Here is a 16,463-nt window from a genome sequence, read left to right on the forward strand (position 1 = left end):
CTGACCAGTTAGCCCCCACTTCCTACATGACATTTCAAAACCGGATAGTCTTAGACAAAAAAAAAAAAAAAAAAAAAAACACTAAAAAGGGGGGACCTGTTGCACCTACATCCCTGATAATACTGGCCCAAATGGTAAGGTTACTCTAGCGCTAAAGAAAGTAGAAGATCTGTCATTGGAGTTGAAGGACTCAGGTATCACAGACCCATGGGATCAATATTTTAACTGGATGAGTAGGTGGCAAAAGGTGCTCGCCCAGATAGGGGTAACAGCATTAATAATCCTGCTTCTTTTAACTGATTGTATGCTGTATTCTACCTTTCGTAAAGAAGTTAATGAACAAGGTTGTAGACAACAGCCCACCTGCGATGCATAGTAGCCCATTATGCTTTACCTTTGCAGGGAATCAAAGAGGAAGTAAACTTATCAGGGGTTACTTCCTCTTTAAAGCAATATGTTTGTGGCCTTCTCCTGCACTGTTCTTCTGTTATAAGCCTGATAACTCCTGCGAAATTCTGACACAGGAGATAAAAGCAGCTGGAGTTGTGTTGGGGAGGGAGCTATAAAATAGATTAGCAGACAGCTAGTGTCACAGAACACCTCTGAGAATCTGCGCCTATGGGCAGAGGGGGTGTGCGCCTTTCCTCCAATCAGCTGTATGCCCAGACTTCACACTCCATGTTAAACAGGAAGAAATATCCCAACAGGATCTGCACATTCTAAACAGTATATAAAGCTGAAGACAACGGATATACACATGTAAAAACGTATGTAGGAGGAGTATTTTCATCCCTTTGCATCAGAGGCTGTTCACTATGTGAGGGTTTACACCCACTTTAACCACTTCTTGGACTGCCGCACGCCGATATATGTCCTTACTTTGAAGGGGGATATAGTTATCCCAGCAGCTAGTTGCCATAACCCCAGTATCCTCTTGTTCAGTCAGCTTCAAGATAAAAAAATGGTCTCCATGGCGTATTCACCGCAAGATCACTTATCAGTGTGCTACAGAGGCAATTGGGTTTTCTCTGGCTGTACATGGAGACGAGCGAGAAGATGGCCCCCCCCCCCACCCGTCTCCATGACATTGCAGGGCGGAAGCGACATCAAAACGTCACTTCCGCCCATAGCTCTTAAAGGGCTGTTTTTTAAAATCGCATTTTTGTGTAAATATCTGAGGTCTTTTTGACCCCAGATCTCATATTTGTCTGTCATGCTTTTTTTCTATTACAAGGGATATTTAAATTTCTTGTAATAGGAATAAAAGTGAAAATTATAATGTGTACATACATACACCTTTTTTAATACATTTTTGAAAAAATTGCATCACCTACCACTTTATTCTCTAGGAGCTCTACCAAAAGAGACAGTTTTCTAAGTAATTTCCTGCAAAAAGCTACAAATTTTTACATGACTAATTTTATTGCTTGACATGCTGGGTATTTACGAGCCATCAACCTCAGGTTCTAAAAAAAGTATGTCGTGTGCACACTAAAAACTTTATTATATTTACATTTGACAAGTAAGCCAATATGTGACAGAATGCAACTACACCAATTTTATTCTCCAGGTTCTCTGCCTTAATAAATAAACACAACCATGTATATGGGGGTTTGTAGTTCAAGGATAACATCACCTTACAAAAACACACATAGTGACAAACTGCAGGTCTGCAGCCGCTGTAAAACTACAAGTCTCTGTTCCAAGTGATAATTGCAGAATCCCACAGTTAACTTTGAAATATAGGTTATCCCCCCCTCGGGGCGTCTAGGCTATCTACCTTTGTAGTCCATTAATTTAGGCACGTGCTAACTTATTTGAGTAGTCACTTAACCGGACTACAATGGTTTTGATATGTTTTTTCACCTTCTTTTGCCTTATTCTATATGATATATATGGATTTAAGCTAAACTGTTGTTAATTGATCAATATTTTCTTGTAGTACTGCTCCATGTTTTAGTACTTTGTACAAGCTTACTACATGTGTTATTTGTAATTTTCACAATAATTTTCAATAAACTTCGAGAAAAAAAAAAAACAAAAAAAAAAAAAAACAACTACAAGTCTCTGTACTTTAGCGGTCGGATTAGTTTGCAGCTCCACAATAGCAGGAATCTTCTAATTGCCTATAGCTGAAGGACTATGAAGTCCCAGTAGCTGTCATATTCGTTTGTAGAAGAAAAAAATTAAAAATCTTGTTGCCTATGGCCGATTCAATCTTAATAGACTGAGTAATACTCTACAAAAGGGAAGTACTTGTGATGAAAGCAGCTCAGAACAATTACACAGTACAGATGTTTACCTGGAAGTATCAGCTGCAGACAGATTGAGCTGCTCCAGCGCCTGTGTACAATCATCCAGGGAGAGGAGATTCTCGGGTTTGGAGTCTGAAGTGGGGATCACAAGCCTGCGTGTCTGAGGATCCCGCATTGGAGTCTGGAAAGTGACCTGGAAGGCAGAATGATGCATTGACTTCAAGCAGCACATGTGTGACTAACGGTTTCCTGGGCAGAGAGCCGACCTCTCCCAGCTCAGAAAACTTCAAGAAAAGTTTGTGCTACACGCCTACAGCTACAGGCCCTGAGATGATGGCATGTCAGAGAACAGACTTCACATACAGAACATACCTTCACGCTTTTGCTGATGCTTTTGGGAGGAATATTCTCTTTCTGTGAAGGGCGCAGGATGGAGGGTCTGCCGGTAGGCTGAGGAGGGGTAAACAGGAAGTCACACGACTCAGCTGTTATGGCGTTTGGGAGATTTTCATCATTTACAGCTTGCAGATTCATTCTAGAGAGGAAAAGAATGACAAACGGGCATTATGCTGGGTGGTGGAAACCAGCTATAAAACCACAAAAGCAGTGACCAAACAAAGGCAGAGGGGAGGGTCATTACACAGCAAGGATCAGCGCCTTTACAGAGACTGACCACCCCACAAACCTGTGTGTACAGGGTAGAGGTGTGATAAATAAGGCCAAACTGGGGGTGCCACACTATAAATAAGCAGATTCCAAATGCCACATAAAGGTAGGTAAAGCAAAAATTTAAAGAGCAAGTCCATCTTCGGGGTGAAGGTCAGGCTGATACTTCAATTGGGTGTCCCGATAGAATTAAATGCTCCACATTTTTAACCCTTTCACTGCCAGACCCTGTGATCCATTTAATACACTCAGGTGGCCAGACCATTTTTGCAATTTTTCCTCTGCTTTTTTTTTTTTTTCTTCACTTATAGCTGTCAAAGTTTCTAAAAGACCCCTCAAACTATATATTCTGAAAGCACATTACCAGCAGAATAAAAAGAAGGTGCTACTAATTTCCCACGATATTTGTGCAAGTGTTTATCACAACAATATTTTCGCTAAAAGTACACTAAAATTATTCACAGATATATATAAAGCAAGTTTAGCAAAAATTCCTACTACATATAAAAAGCAACCTGTGTGGAACAAACAACAAATTGCACCTTTTTGCGAAATGGTCAAAAATAAACGTACGCAAAAATGTAAACATACAAATTTCTCGAAAAATCTGAAGGTTTTTATTTTTCCCCTTACACAGTATTCAGAGATGTTTAAGAGACCTCAAATCATATATTTTCTGAAAGCATAGGACCAGTAGAATAAAAAAGTGCTATTGATTTTTAAAGGCCCTCCGATATTTGCACAAATGTTCACCAAAAGCAATGTTTTTGCAGAAAAAAAAATAAAAAATACATACACTAAAATCATTATTTGCAGACAGAAACAGCAAATTTTCCAAAACTCCTACTAAAAATAAAAGCTTAACCAGTAACAAGTTAATACCAAAATATATTTGTAAAATTTTAAACTGCGCCTTTAGGAAAACTGAAACGTTTGATGAACGTCCAATTTTTCATGAAAATCTGGAGGTGTTTTCACTTACAGCTTTCAGAATTTGTGGAAAAAATAAATAAATACATTTTCTGAAAGCACATGGCCAGTAGAAATGTTTGCCTTTACTTGAATGAAATAAGGAATCCGTATACCCAATTCATTCATAAAATGACAGTCTGATACATAGTAACACTTACTGTTTACTAGGATCAACTTTCAGTGGGCATACAGGAGCAGTCCATATTGATTGCTGCATGCGCCCACTATACTACAAAAGGGGGGGGGCGGCTTGGTAAACACATGCTTACCAAGCCCCAACTTCACCCCCACCACCAGCCTAAAAGCTCAGTGCAGAGAGAAGGGATGCGCCCAGGTGCTTCATGGCATAGGGCTTGGGGGGAATGCAGATGTGTCAGCCTGAAAAAGCAGCACCTGAACTGGCGGGAGTACAAGAGGGATGCCAGCTAATGGTAGCTGCAGGGGTGGGGGGGCAGTTTTAGGTGAAATTTAGCGGCAGGAGGAGGGGACAGGGAACAGTCAAATGTTGGGTTAATAACTGATCAGCGGGTTGTAATTCACTGATCAGTTATATAATTTCTCAGCAGAGTTTGCTGAACAATTCTGCTATAAGTTTATGGTCAATGAAGTGACCATGAACTCGTAGAAGAGGGGAAAAAGATCACTTGGCAGTGAAAGTGTTAAAGCTAATGGAGTATATACAACCATTAAAGAATCCCCGAGCACAGTTTGTGTTCAAAGCACATGTCAAACAAAGGACCACGGTACATTCGGCCCCCCAGGCTATTTCACGCGGCCCTGGCAACCAGAAGAGATGAGGGCTGTGGAGGGAGTGTGTGCAGAGAACAGAGCCGAGGAGGGGTAGAAGTGAGATTTGGACAGCCTATGAGAGCCAAATGCTGCACCCCATACACAGCAACCCCCTCCCCCTGCACTCCTTACTAGGGCTACAACGAACGATTCATTTTCATAATCAGTTAGCCGATTAAAATCGGATAAAATCATATTAAAAAAACAAATGACTTTTTCATTTAAAACACCAATGGGCCACTATTCCCCCCCCCCTTCTGCATCCAATTCGCATAACATGTGAATGTGACCGGCTCTCAAAAGGAGCCAGTTCACACATGTCCAGTGCGGTTTTGAAACGAGTCCTGTGTGGTTTTGGACCTGGTTCAGGTGTAAAGTCACAAAAATTTGCACCTAAATCAGCAAACGGAATTGCACCAGACTACGGACTGCAAAGCGCAGCCAGACCTGTGTGAACCCAGCCTTAAAGAGCAAGTTCACCTTTACCAGAAAACTACCTATGCAGATAAAGGACATCCATTAGGTAAAAAAAACTGCAGCTCTGACTAAACCTGAATAATGCCCTTGCTATAGGCCATTCATGTACCTCATGAAGCCCGACTGAAAACATCCCAGGACGTTGCCAAGCAAGACCTAGTTATTAGTTCATCTTCACTATCACTGGAGTGAGCTGAGCTCAGGGATACTACACCAGGTGAGAGAATGCATGCGAGGAGGAGGTTTGTATGAGAATTATGCTTCCCTCATCCACCGATTGTGTGGATGGAAGAAAACTTCTCTGACCAGCCAGAAAAAAAAAAAAAAAAAAAAACACCTTATTAATCTATGGTCAGCTTAACCACTTCCGGACCGCCGCACCCAGATGTGCAGTTTGAGGACGGATAGCAGTAGCTAGCCATCATAACCCCGATATCCCAATGTTCAGCCGGCGCTCCAGTTTAAGACAAAAGTGGTCTCTGCGGAGGATTCGCTGCAAGATCACTTTTAAAACGGCGGAGGGAGAGGCCCCCCCCCCCCTTCCGCCATGATCCGATGGCTCCAGTAAGCGGCAGATGCCATCGGTAGCAGCGGAGGCGATCGGATCCTTCCCGCGGCTGTGCATGGAGACGAGTGAGCGAGCATCTCCATGACACTGCAGGGCGGAAGCGATGTCAAAAACGTCACTTCCACCCATCGCTCTTAAGGCCGGGTTCACACCGCTGCGATGCGGGAACGCCGCGAATCCGCGGCGTTTTCCCGCATCGTATTACTCCCGCCGGCAGTTCACACTGCCCTATGCGGACGGCTGGGAGTGTCAGTGATATGTTAATAACACCCCCAGATCCGTCCGCATATCGCAGTGCGATCTGCCGACTCGCACAGGAATCGGATCGCATGGTGTGAATCCCCATGCGATCCGATTCTGTTGCGGACCAAAAAAAGGGTCCCGTGCGAGTTTGCTGCGGGAGCGATGCGAATTCAGCCATACTATCTGTATGGCTGAACTCGCATCGCTACGGAGATCGGATGTGATTTGCGGTGCGAATCACATCCGGATCTCCCCCCCGCAGCAGTGTGAACCCAGCCTAAAGGGCCATTTATTAATTTTTATTAAATTTTTTTTTTTTATTGCATTTTAGTGTAAATTTAAGATCTGAGGTCTTTTCAACCCCAGATCTCATTTAAGAGGCCCTGTCATGCTTTTTTTTCTATTACAAGTTGTTGTAATAGGAATAAACATTACCTTGTTGTAATAGGCATAAAACTGACAAAAAAATAAAAATAAAAAAAACCCCACACACACACACAGCGTAAAAGATAAAAATTAAAAAAATAAAGTAAACGTTTTAAAACGTGCGCCATCCATGCTCGCGTCCAGACACGAAAGCATACGCGAGTAGCGCTCACATATGAAAAAACGGTGTTTAAACCACACATGTGAGGTATTGCCATGATCGGTAGAGCGAGAGCAATAATTCTAGCCCTAGACCTCCTCTAACGCAAAACATTCAACCTGTAGAATTTTTTAAATGTCGCCTATGAAGATTTCTAAGGGTAAGATTTTGTTTCCATTCCCCGAGCAGACGCAATTTTGAAGCGTGACATGTTGGGTATCAATTTACTCGGTGTAACATCTTTCACAATATAAAACAATTGGAATAACTTTACTGTTTTTTTTTTTTTTTATTAAAAAATAAGTGCACTTGTAAGACCGATGCGCAAATACAGTGTGACAGAAAGTATTGCTACAACCACCATTTTATTCTCTATGGTGTTAGGAAAATAAAAAAATTAATAAAAAAGTGCTGTTTGGGGGTTCCAAGTAATTTTCTAGCAAAAAAGACTGTTTTAACTTGTCAACACGACATCTTAAAAAAAATAAAATAAAAATAAAAAAAGGAGGCCCGGTCCTTAACCACTTCCCACCCGGCCAATGCATATATACGGCCGGGTGGGAGCCGTCTACTCCTGATAGGACGTTCAGGAACGTCCTTCAGGAGTAGCGGGATCGCGCGCGTGCGCAGCAGCGCGATCCCGATGTGCTCGTGTCACCCGGACATGGCACATCTCAGATCGGCAGGAGGGCTCTGTGATTGGCCCTCCTGATCACATGACGGCCGTGTCCAATCAAGGCCGTCATGTGATGTAAACAAACAGCCGGTTGCTAGGCAATCGGCTCTCCTCACACGGAAGTCACCGCTGAGGAGAGGAGAGCAGAACGCTGCAGCCGGCTGATGATCAGTGAGTATGGGCTGCTTTTTACTCACTGATCATCAGTGTAGTGTAAACACACAACACACCACACAGTACAAACACAGTCCCCACATATGTCCCCAAAACACACATGTCCCCAAATAATAAAAACACATGTCCCTAATAATAAAAACACATGTCCCCCACATATATCCCACTAAAATCACATGTCCCAATGATTATCTGCACACATATGTACATGATCATTTGCGTACATATTTCCGTGATCACACAAACCAATTATTATACACTTAACGGAATTTTTTTTACCAAAAACATGTAGCAGAATACATTTTGGCTTAAATTTATGACAAAATTTGATTTTATTGGATTTCTTTTCAAATAGAAAAAAGAAAATGTTTTTTTTCCAAATTTTCCGCTATTTTTGCGCTTATATCGCAAAAAAAAAAAAAAAATAAAAAAAAAAAAACGGAGTCGTGAATAAATAACACCAAAATAAAGCTCTATTTGTGCGAACAAAATGATAACAATTTCATTTGGGTACAGTGTAGCATGACCGCGCAATTGTCACTGAAAGCGCTAGAGCGCTGAAAGCTGAAAATTGGGCTGGGAAGGAAGGGGGCGAAAGTGCCCTGTATTGTAGTGGTTAATTGGTTAAAGAAGTAAACCCTGGTGGATTTTACTACCTCTTTATTTCCCTGCAAAGGTAAAGCATAATGGACTACTGTGCATAGTAGCCCATTATGTGTCACTTGACTGAAACCAAAGTTTGCAACGTCACTGGTGCCCTCACTCCTCTTCCTACCGGGCCCGCGAACTCCTTTGTGACTGGCCGGAGTTGCAGGAGCCGTCAGTCACAGCATGACCCCCTTTAGAAATGGCACGATCTGCCCTTTCTAAAGTTATCATGTGCCGTTGACATTGGCTCTCAGCTATATTGTAAATATCTCCTAAACCATGGAGGTTTAGGAGATATTTCCAGAGCCTACAGGTAAGCATCAATATAGGCTTACCCATAAGCCTTGCCCTGCGCACTTCCTGCAGCTAACAGAAAGCTCCAGATTTCTACTTGCAATCAGAAACTTTCCGATCATGTGAATGCTGTGAGGGCCAATGATTACAATCACATGATTAACCCCACCCCCCCTCCCTAAACCCTTAAACAGCTGGGAGGCACTGACTCCAAGGGGTTAAACCTGGCTGGGCCACCACAATTCCCCCATCACAGTCCGTGTTAGGGAGCATACCCTTCTGGCAGAACACAGATTACTCCTACAGACTTTAGCTGCTGCAGTAATCGCAAGCAGAAAACGTGACAGGCTGGTTGGACTGAAGTTGGTCATTGGAGCGACTTAAACAAAAAATAAAAAAATAAATAAAAAGCGCCCGACCATGGATGGCGACCGACCTACGTTCAACCTATGGCTGGCTTTAGCCTTTACTGTCACCACTTGTGCACCTAAAAGTGTTTTATTGACTAATGAATCAACCTCTGTTGCTTCCCTGTCCAATCACAGGTTGAGGTCAATTGACCTGGTTATGCTGTCTGGTAGTAAATCTCAGAACTGACTATCTTATAAGTGTTCTGCCAAGTACAATGGTGTTACAAACATGCTCTCCACTTAGAGGTTACATGACTGAGCCAAGCAAAGTACTACTCATCTCAATCAATAGAGGTGACAAAAAAGTGCAGAGAGGAATGACTATGCCCATGCTCTCACATGTCAATTAACCTTCTCTGGCATTATGCCAAGGACACGGCATACTCTAATTGTAAACTGCATGTAAAAACATAACAAATAAACAAACATGTTATACTTACCTCCTCTGCAGTTGGTGTGCACAGGATTAGCCCGGATCTTCTCGGGTCCTGCTTCGGTGCTCCTGGCCCCTCCCTCCTGTCGAGTGGGCCCACAACAAGCAGCTTGCTGGGGGGGGGGGGGGGGGGGGAAGAATGGGGAAACCTGACCTGAGTGACAGCTCCAAGTGTCCATTCACACACGGAGCCCTGGCCCGGCCAGCCACCTCTTTTCCGTTCGGCTAACTGACGCGCAAGCCAATGGCGCCGCTGCCGTGTCTCAGCCCATCAGGAGGAGAGTCCCAGACGGCCAAGACACTCTTGGTCATCGTTTGAGAGAGGGGGCCCAGGTAAGTAATTAGAGGGTGCTGAGAGACGGAGGATGCTAAACACGGAAGTTTTAGCTTAACCACTTAAGCCCCAGATCATTTGGCTGGCCAAAGACCAGAGCCATAGCGTTGCTTTAATTGGCAATTGCATGGTCGTGCGACATGGCTCCCAAACAAAATATATTTTTTACATTTTGCTATAAATGAATATCCCAAATAAAACCCTACAATAAGCGTTTGATTGGTTTGCGCTAAAGTTATAGCGTCGACAAAATATGGGATAGTTTTATAGCATTTTTATTTTTTTACTAGTAATGGCGGCGATCGATTTTTATTGTGACTGCAACATTATGGCGGACACATCGGAGACTTTTGCTGCCATTTTGGAACCACATTTATACAGCAGTCAGTGCGATTAAAAAAAATGCATCATTACTGTGTAAATGTGACTGGCAGTGAAGGGGTTAACCACTAGGTGGCGCTGTAGGGGTTAAGTGTGTCCTAGGGAGTGATTCTAACTGTGGGGGGGGGGGGGGGGGGCTGTGTGTGACATGTAATCGGGAGCTGTGATCAGTGTCTTGTCACTAGGCAGAACGGAGAAATACTCGTTTACATCAGCATTTCCCCCGTTCTTCCTCTCCACGGACATCAAATCCAGTCGGACTCACGGAGTTCACGGTCGGCACGCATGCCTGCTATCCGCATTTTGCAAGATCACATACAACATGAGTTTGCGCAGCGGAGCCAACCTGCCACAGTCAAACTGCAGAGGCTGGTCCACAAGCGGTTAATGCATAGAATGCATTAAGATGAAAACCTTCTGGATCACATCGTTCCTCGGATCAGAGTCACGGATCGGATCAGCAAATCGAATTTGCAAAAACCTGTGAAAGATTCCACCGCCATCCCCACTGTAATATCCGCAATCTCCCCCACTGTAATATTGGCAGAGCATGGCTGGGTATTGCAGAGTAGGCGGTCAAGGAGCAGTGCTGTGGGCACTACAGATCCAGCCCACATCGCTGCATCCATCCGATCTCTCTCCCTCCACTGTACAGATCAGTATAAAGAGGGGAGAGAGGAACCGGCGTCATGATATGACGCTGCTTTGTTTACAAATGATCGCTCCGTCATTTGAGGAAAAAAAAAAAAAAAAAAAAAAAGATGGTTGCGGATGCAACACCACCTTATCCCTGTGGATGACCAGATAAGGCGACTTGCAGGACCAAGCCACCAATTCCGAAACCCTCCTGGCCGATTTGATAGCCACTAGAAAGACCACTTTCTGTGAAAAAGAGTCAATATAAAAGTCAGAGACAATCCCTGATAGTCTCAAAACGGCAGCTTCTGAAGTGTGAACACCACCAGGTTCAAATCCCACGGAGGCAACGGTGGACGCACCGGAGGGACTACATGCCTTACCCCCTGAACAAAGGTACTCACCAACGAGTGAGACGGGCGGCGCGCTCTAAAAAAATAAATAAATAAAAGCCAGGGCTGAAAATTGTCCTTTAATGGTGCTCAACGCCAATCTCTGGTCTACTCCTTGCTGAAGAAACAGCAGGATCCTGGATATAGAAAAGGAGCGCGGATGACACCCTTTCTCCTCGCACATGGAGATGTAGGCCTTCCAGGCATGATGTTATATCTTCCGTGAAGATTTCTGCACCCTCAGCATAGTTGGAATCACAGAGTCCGACAGACCCCAGTTCCTCAGCACCTGGGTCTCAAACCATGCCGTTAAAGCCCGCGATTGTAAAGCAGGGTGAAAGATTGGACCTTGAGACAGGTCTTCTCGCAGCGGCAGTCGCCAGGGAGAGTCTGCCGCCAGATGCACCAGGTCCGCGTACCAGGGCCGCTGAGGCCAATCTGGGGCAACCAGGATTACTGGAATCCCCTCGGCCTCCACTCTGCGAAGCAGACGTGGCAACAGTTTTAGCAGAGGAAAGGTGTAGATCAGCTGGTACTGATCCCACGGAGCCACCAGCGCGTCTGCCCATGGATCTCTTGTCCTGACACGAATCTTGGCACCTTCTAATTGAGATGGGAGGCCAATAGATCCACATCTAGTGTGCCCTATTTCAGGCACAGCAGTCTGAATATCTCTGGATGCAACACCCACTCTCCTGGGTCCAGCATCTGCCGACTCAGATAGTCCGCCTGCCAATTTTCCACCCCCGGGATGTAAATGGCCAACAGGGCCGGTACGTATCGCTCTGCCCACCGAAGTATGTGAGCAACCCCCCCCGAGCAGTGGCTGAGCTTCTTGTTCCCCCCCTTGGTGATTTATGTATGCCACAGCCGTGGCGTTGTCTGACTGTATCCTGGTCGGACGGCCTTGAAGACACGTCGACCATGTGTGGAGGCACAGCCTGATCGCCCTCAATTCGAGCAGATTGATCGGCAACTTTGATACTACCGTCGACCAGAGGCCGTGAGCCGACTGAATCCCCATCACTCCACCCCAGCCGGATAGACTGGCATCTGTAGTCATCACTGTCCATTTTAGGGGAAGGAATGATTTTCCTGACTGAATCACCAGGGACCTCAACCACCAGATCAGAGAGTCCCTGACTGGTTGGCTCACCTGGATCTGCCGATCCAGAGACAACGAAGATTTGTCCCATTTTGTCAAGATCTCCTTCTGCAGGACTCCGGTGTGGAACTGGGCATAAGGTACTGCCTCAAAAGATGCTACCATGAGCCCCAGTACTCACATGCAAAAGTGGAGCTACGACCACTTGCGGTTCATCAGCAGCTTGACCACAGATCTGAGAATCTGCAACTTGTCCGAGGGAAGAAAGACCCTCACTACCCTGGAATCCAATAGCAAGCCTAGGTACTCCAGACGCTGAGTCGGCACAATCACCGACTTCTTTAGGTTCAACAGCCACCCAAATTCTCCCAGTGTCTGCATGGTGATCGCCACATCCTCCTCTAATTCTGAGGCAGAAGATGCTCTCAGGAGGAGATCGTCCAGGTACCCCACGATCGCGATCCCACGTTGCCGATTTAGAACAGAGGGACTTGGAAATGACTTCTGTAATAGAAGTCAGTGTAAGTTGCCTGAGTTGTCATAGAAACGTCTTTCCTCCTCTCTGGGCAGTCTGCCAAGAAAAGAACAGAAAGATACAATGTTTACACTTCAATGAATGAAGTCATCTCAGTGTGTAGAGTTCTCAGTTTAACCATTTAAAGACTAAATCTTTTCTGACACTTGTTGCTTACAAGTAAAAGTCCTATATTTTCTGCCAGAAAATCACTTCGACCCCCCAAAATTTTTTTTAGCAGAGATCCTAGGGAATAAAATAGCGGTTGTTGCAACATTTTATGTCAAACAGCATTTGCGCAGAGGTCTTTCAAATGCATTTTTTGGGGGGGGATACACTAAATGATTTAAAAAAAACTAAAACAGTAAAGTTAGTCCATTTTTTTTTTTTTTTTCGTCCAAAAGTTGAGTACTTGTTTTCATTTTATAGGCTGCTTGCACACTGGAGCGGGCAGACGTTGATGGCAAAATGTTGCTAGTTTTAGCAGTGCTTTACCATCATTTTAGCGGTGCTATTCGGCTGCTAGTGGGGCGCATATAATCCTAGCTAGCAGCCGAAGAAGAGGTTAAATGCGCCCGTGAAGCACCGCTGCCAAATCGCATTGCATGCGCTTGGGCAGTGGTGCCCATCAATATCAATGGGCAGGAGTGGTGGAGAAGCGGTATACACCACTCCAAACGTGCTGCTTGCATCGCCTCAGTGTGAAAGCACTCTGTCTTTCACACAGACTGCAGGGGAGCCGTTTTGCAGGCACTTTACAGGCACTATTTTTAGCCCAAAAGCGCCTAAAAAAAAAACGCCCCAGTGGGAAAGGTGTCTGTTAGGTTTTATGAGATGAAGGGGGATAAAAAAAAAAAAAAAAAAAAAAAAAAAAAAAAAAAAATCGGCATCATACATCGGCCGCCATGATTTCTAAATATCGGCATCGGCCAGAGAAAAACCCATATCGGTCGACCTCTACTCAGCAACGCCAATATTGGAGCCAGAACTTTGGTAAAGACTGGGGGAGCTGATGCCAGGCCAAAAGGAAGAGCCACAAACTGGTAGTGCTTCCGACTGCCAAACACAGAAATTTTTGATTCCGAAGGCATATGGGTATGTGCAGGTACACATCCTGGATGTCCAAGGACGCCAGGGAGTCCCCTTGATGGAGTGCAGCGACTACTGAGCGAACCGATTCCATTCTGAACCTCTGCACTTTGACAAAGTGATTGAGGGATTTTAAGTCCAAGGTTGGACATACCCCTTCCTTCTTGGGAACCACAAAGATTTGAGTAGAACCCCCAGAAGCGTTCAAATTCAGGAATCTCTACAATCACCCCCCCGATTCAGCAAGTCCCTTACCGCCCCTAACAAGGCCTCCCGGCAAACTGGGGGCACGGGTATGCTGGAGGAGAAGAATCGGTTTGGCGGCCAAGAGAGGAACTTATCTTGTAGCCTGTGGAAATCAGATCGCAGAACCATTGTTCGGATAACCGGGAGGTCCACCGGGCAGCAAACACCCGAAGATGACCCCCCACCTGATAAGCGGATGGGGGCAAACCTTCATGCAGTAGCACTTTTGGTTGCAGGCTTGCGGTTCCAGGGACGCTTCTGACCGTCCATGGGCATCCTGTCGGGCTGAGGGCGTTTTGCCAAAGCACCGGGCGGATGAAAAAGCCGCTTGTGAGCGGAAAAAATAAAAATAAAAAAAATAAAAAAAAGAAGAAGAGGGCCCTTGCCTGTGGCGAGGCTCCTTAGCCTTCCTGGCCTGTGGGGGGCCTTTAGGGTACTCTTACCACCCGTGGCATTTTTAGTAATGTCATCCAACGAGGCTCCAAAGAGCCGTTTGCCAAGGAAGGGAAGATCCATCAGGGCTTTCTTGGATGCCTGGTCAGCAGACCAGCACCACAGCTGACACTGAAGCCTTGGATAACAGAGGGAGAGTATCCAGGGCCGTGTCAAACATACTTAAGACCTTGCACTAGTTGGTCTGCTAGCTCCACGCAGACAGAGGAGGCGTTCTGCTCCCCCAATTCGCAGTGAAAAAGTTTTGCCCACTCAGTGTCTGCAACACCAGTGCGGATGCCAGTACAGGTCGCACGGCTGACCCCACAACCGTAAACGATTAACGAGTCACCGCCTCGGCCTTCCTGTCCGCGGGATCCTTGAATGCAGGAGTCCCCTCAACCGGGATCGTGGTTACTTTAACCCAGATAAGGGGGGGGTGGGGGGGTCCACGACCGGAGAAGCCGACCACTTTTTGAGAAGGCTTTCCTCAAAGGGGTAACGCACCGCCATGTTTTTGGGGACCGAAAAAGGCCATTGCAGGCGACCCCATTCCCTGTAGATGAATTTGTCAAAGTAAGGCAAATACGGGAACACCTTATGTGAACGTGCTGGCTTGCGGAACCCAAAAGGGACCAGTACATCAGCAGAGGGATCCGCTTGCGCCTGTATCTTGAGGGTATCACGCACAGCTGTGATAAGTGCTCCAACAAGCGCTTTATTGAGCACGGACCTGGACGGGGAATCAGCCTCATTGTCCGAACGGCCCTGGTCAGCCACGTCTGATAGGTCAGAGCAGGGGTCACCAGCCGCAGCAAAGCCCGAGTCTGCATCAGAGCTCTCCCCAGAGGACGGGGGGGGGGCAGGGGCCTCTTACGTGCACCTTTCCTACCACGCACCGCCCCCATCTTTGCAACCAAAGCACCAAGGACCGCCATCAGGGTGCCCACATGCACCATCCACAGGTGACCCAGTTGAAATAGCCTGGATTTCAGGGGGAAGAAACACCAGTTTCTGAAGCCATGCTGAGGCTCGTGTCCTATGATGTATGATAAAGAAATATAAACCGCAGAGATGATCAAATATCACCAAAAGAAAGCTCTATTTGTGGGGGGGAGGGGGAGGGGCATCAATTTTGTTTTGGTGCAATGTCGCATGACCACGCAATTGTCAGATAAAGAAACGCAGTGCCGATGTTCTGACATATAGCGTCCGGCCATCTAGAAGTGTTCGCCCTGCACAGCGCAGTAGGAGATGGGAAAATCTCCAAAGATGAACGGCGCCTGCGCTGTGAGTGGAGGTTCTAGCCCCACCATCCAAGTAGACATAGGACTGCACATATTAGAGGGCCGCTCGCCACGCTTCGGGCACGTCCTCGCTGCGCTCGGCTCTTTTTATTCTAACTCTATGTCCACTTGGATGTTGGGGCTAGAACCTGGACTCACGGCGCAGGCGCCGTTCATCTTTGGCTATTTTCGGAATGTGGGTGTCCTGTGTATTGTGCATGCGCAATACACAGCAGACACTATCCGATGGGGGACATTATGTGATAGTACACCGTATCACAAAAAAAATGGCCTAGTCAGGAAGGGGGTAAATCCTTCTGGGGCTGAAATGGTTAATATCACTTGAAGCTGCCCCCAGGGCGGGGGTGGATGCGCACACCACATGAACATACATAAAACTGAAGTGTCACTGATATGAATACACACCCCCTCCTCACCACCACAGGACACACAGATACATAAAGACGGACATAACCCCCTGAGGGGTCGCAGTGCCCACCGTGGCTCCCCCACATCGCCCGCCTCAGTCACTTACTGCCGCCTCTCTTACCTGCTCGGTTCCGGCCCGCTCAGGCTCTCCGCTATTTATAATTCACCGTCCGTAGTGAGTGACGCCTCGCTCCGCTCTGCTCCGAGTCCGCGGTTTGAATTTGGACAGTTCGAGCAATCTATCCAATCAGGACACAACCCCGCTGACAACGTGATCAGGCCTGTACGAACTAGCCAATCGAGGAGGAGAACGGGACGTGAACGCGCTTGCAGACGGACGCGCTTTGTTCTGAGGCAGGTTTGGTGAAGTAGGTGGTTCCGCGCATGTCTGTTGCAGGGTATAGTTTTTTTTTTTTGTTGTTTTTTTT

At 46.1% G+C, this 16,463-nt stretch overlaps 1 protein-coding gene across 1 annotated transcript in view; it reads right to left on the bottom strand.

Moving 5' to 3' along the window:
- The window catches only part of TACC3 (transforming acidic coiled-coil containing protein 3), a 95,298-nt gene extending 78,995 nt beyond the window's left edge, over positions 1–16,303 (bottom strand). The window contains exons 1-3 of the mRNA XM_077477930.1: positions 16,157–16,303; positions 2,628–2,790; positions 2,303–2,448 (exon numbers count right to left, since the gene is read on the bottom strand). Coding sequence (XP_077334056.1) covers positions 2,303–2,448; positions 2,628–2,789 — 308 coding nt within the window. The 5' untranslated portion in view covers position 2,790; positions 16,157–16,303. The remainder of the gene's footprint in view (positions 1–2,302; positions 2,449–2,627; positions 2,791–16,156) is intronic.
- Between the last annotated feature and the right edge of the window lie 160 nt (positions 16,304–16,463).

The sequence above is a fragment of the Lithobates pipiens genome, unplaced genomic scaffold (assembly GCF_037356315.1).
Source record: "Lithobates pipiens isolate NorthernLeopardFrog02 unplaced genomic scaffold, aLitPip1_a1.2 Scaffold_13, whole genome shotgun sequence".
Lineage (NCBI taxonomy): Eukaryota > Metazoa > Chordata > Amphibia > Anura > Ranidae > Lithobates > Lithobates pipiens.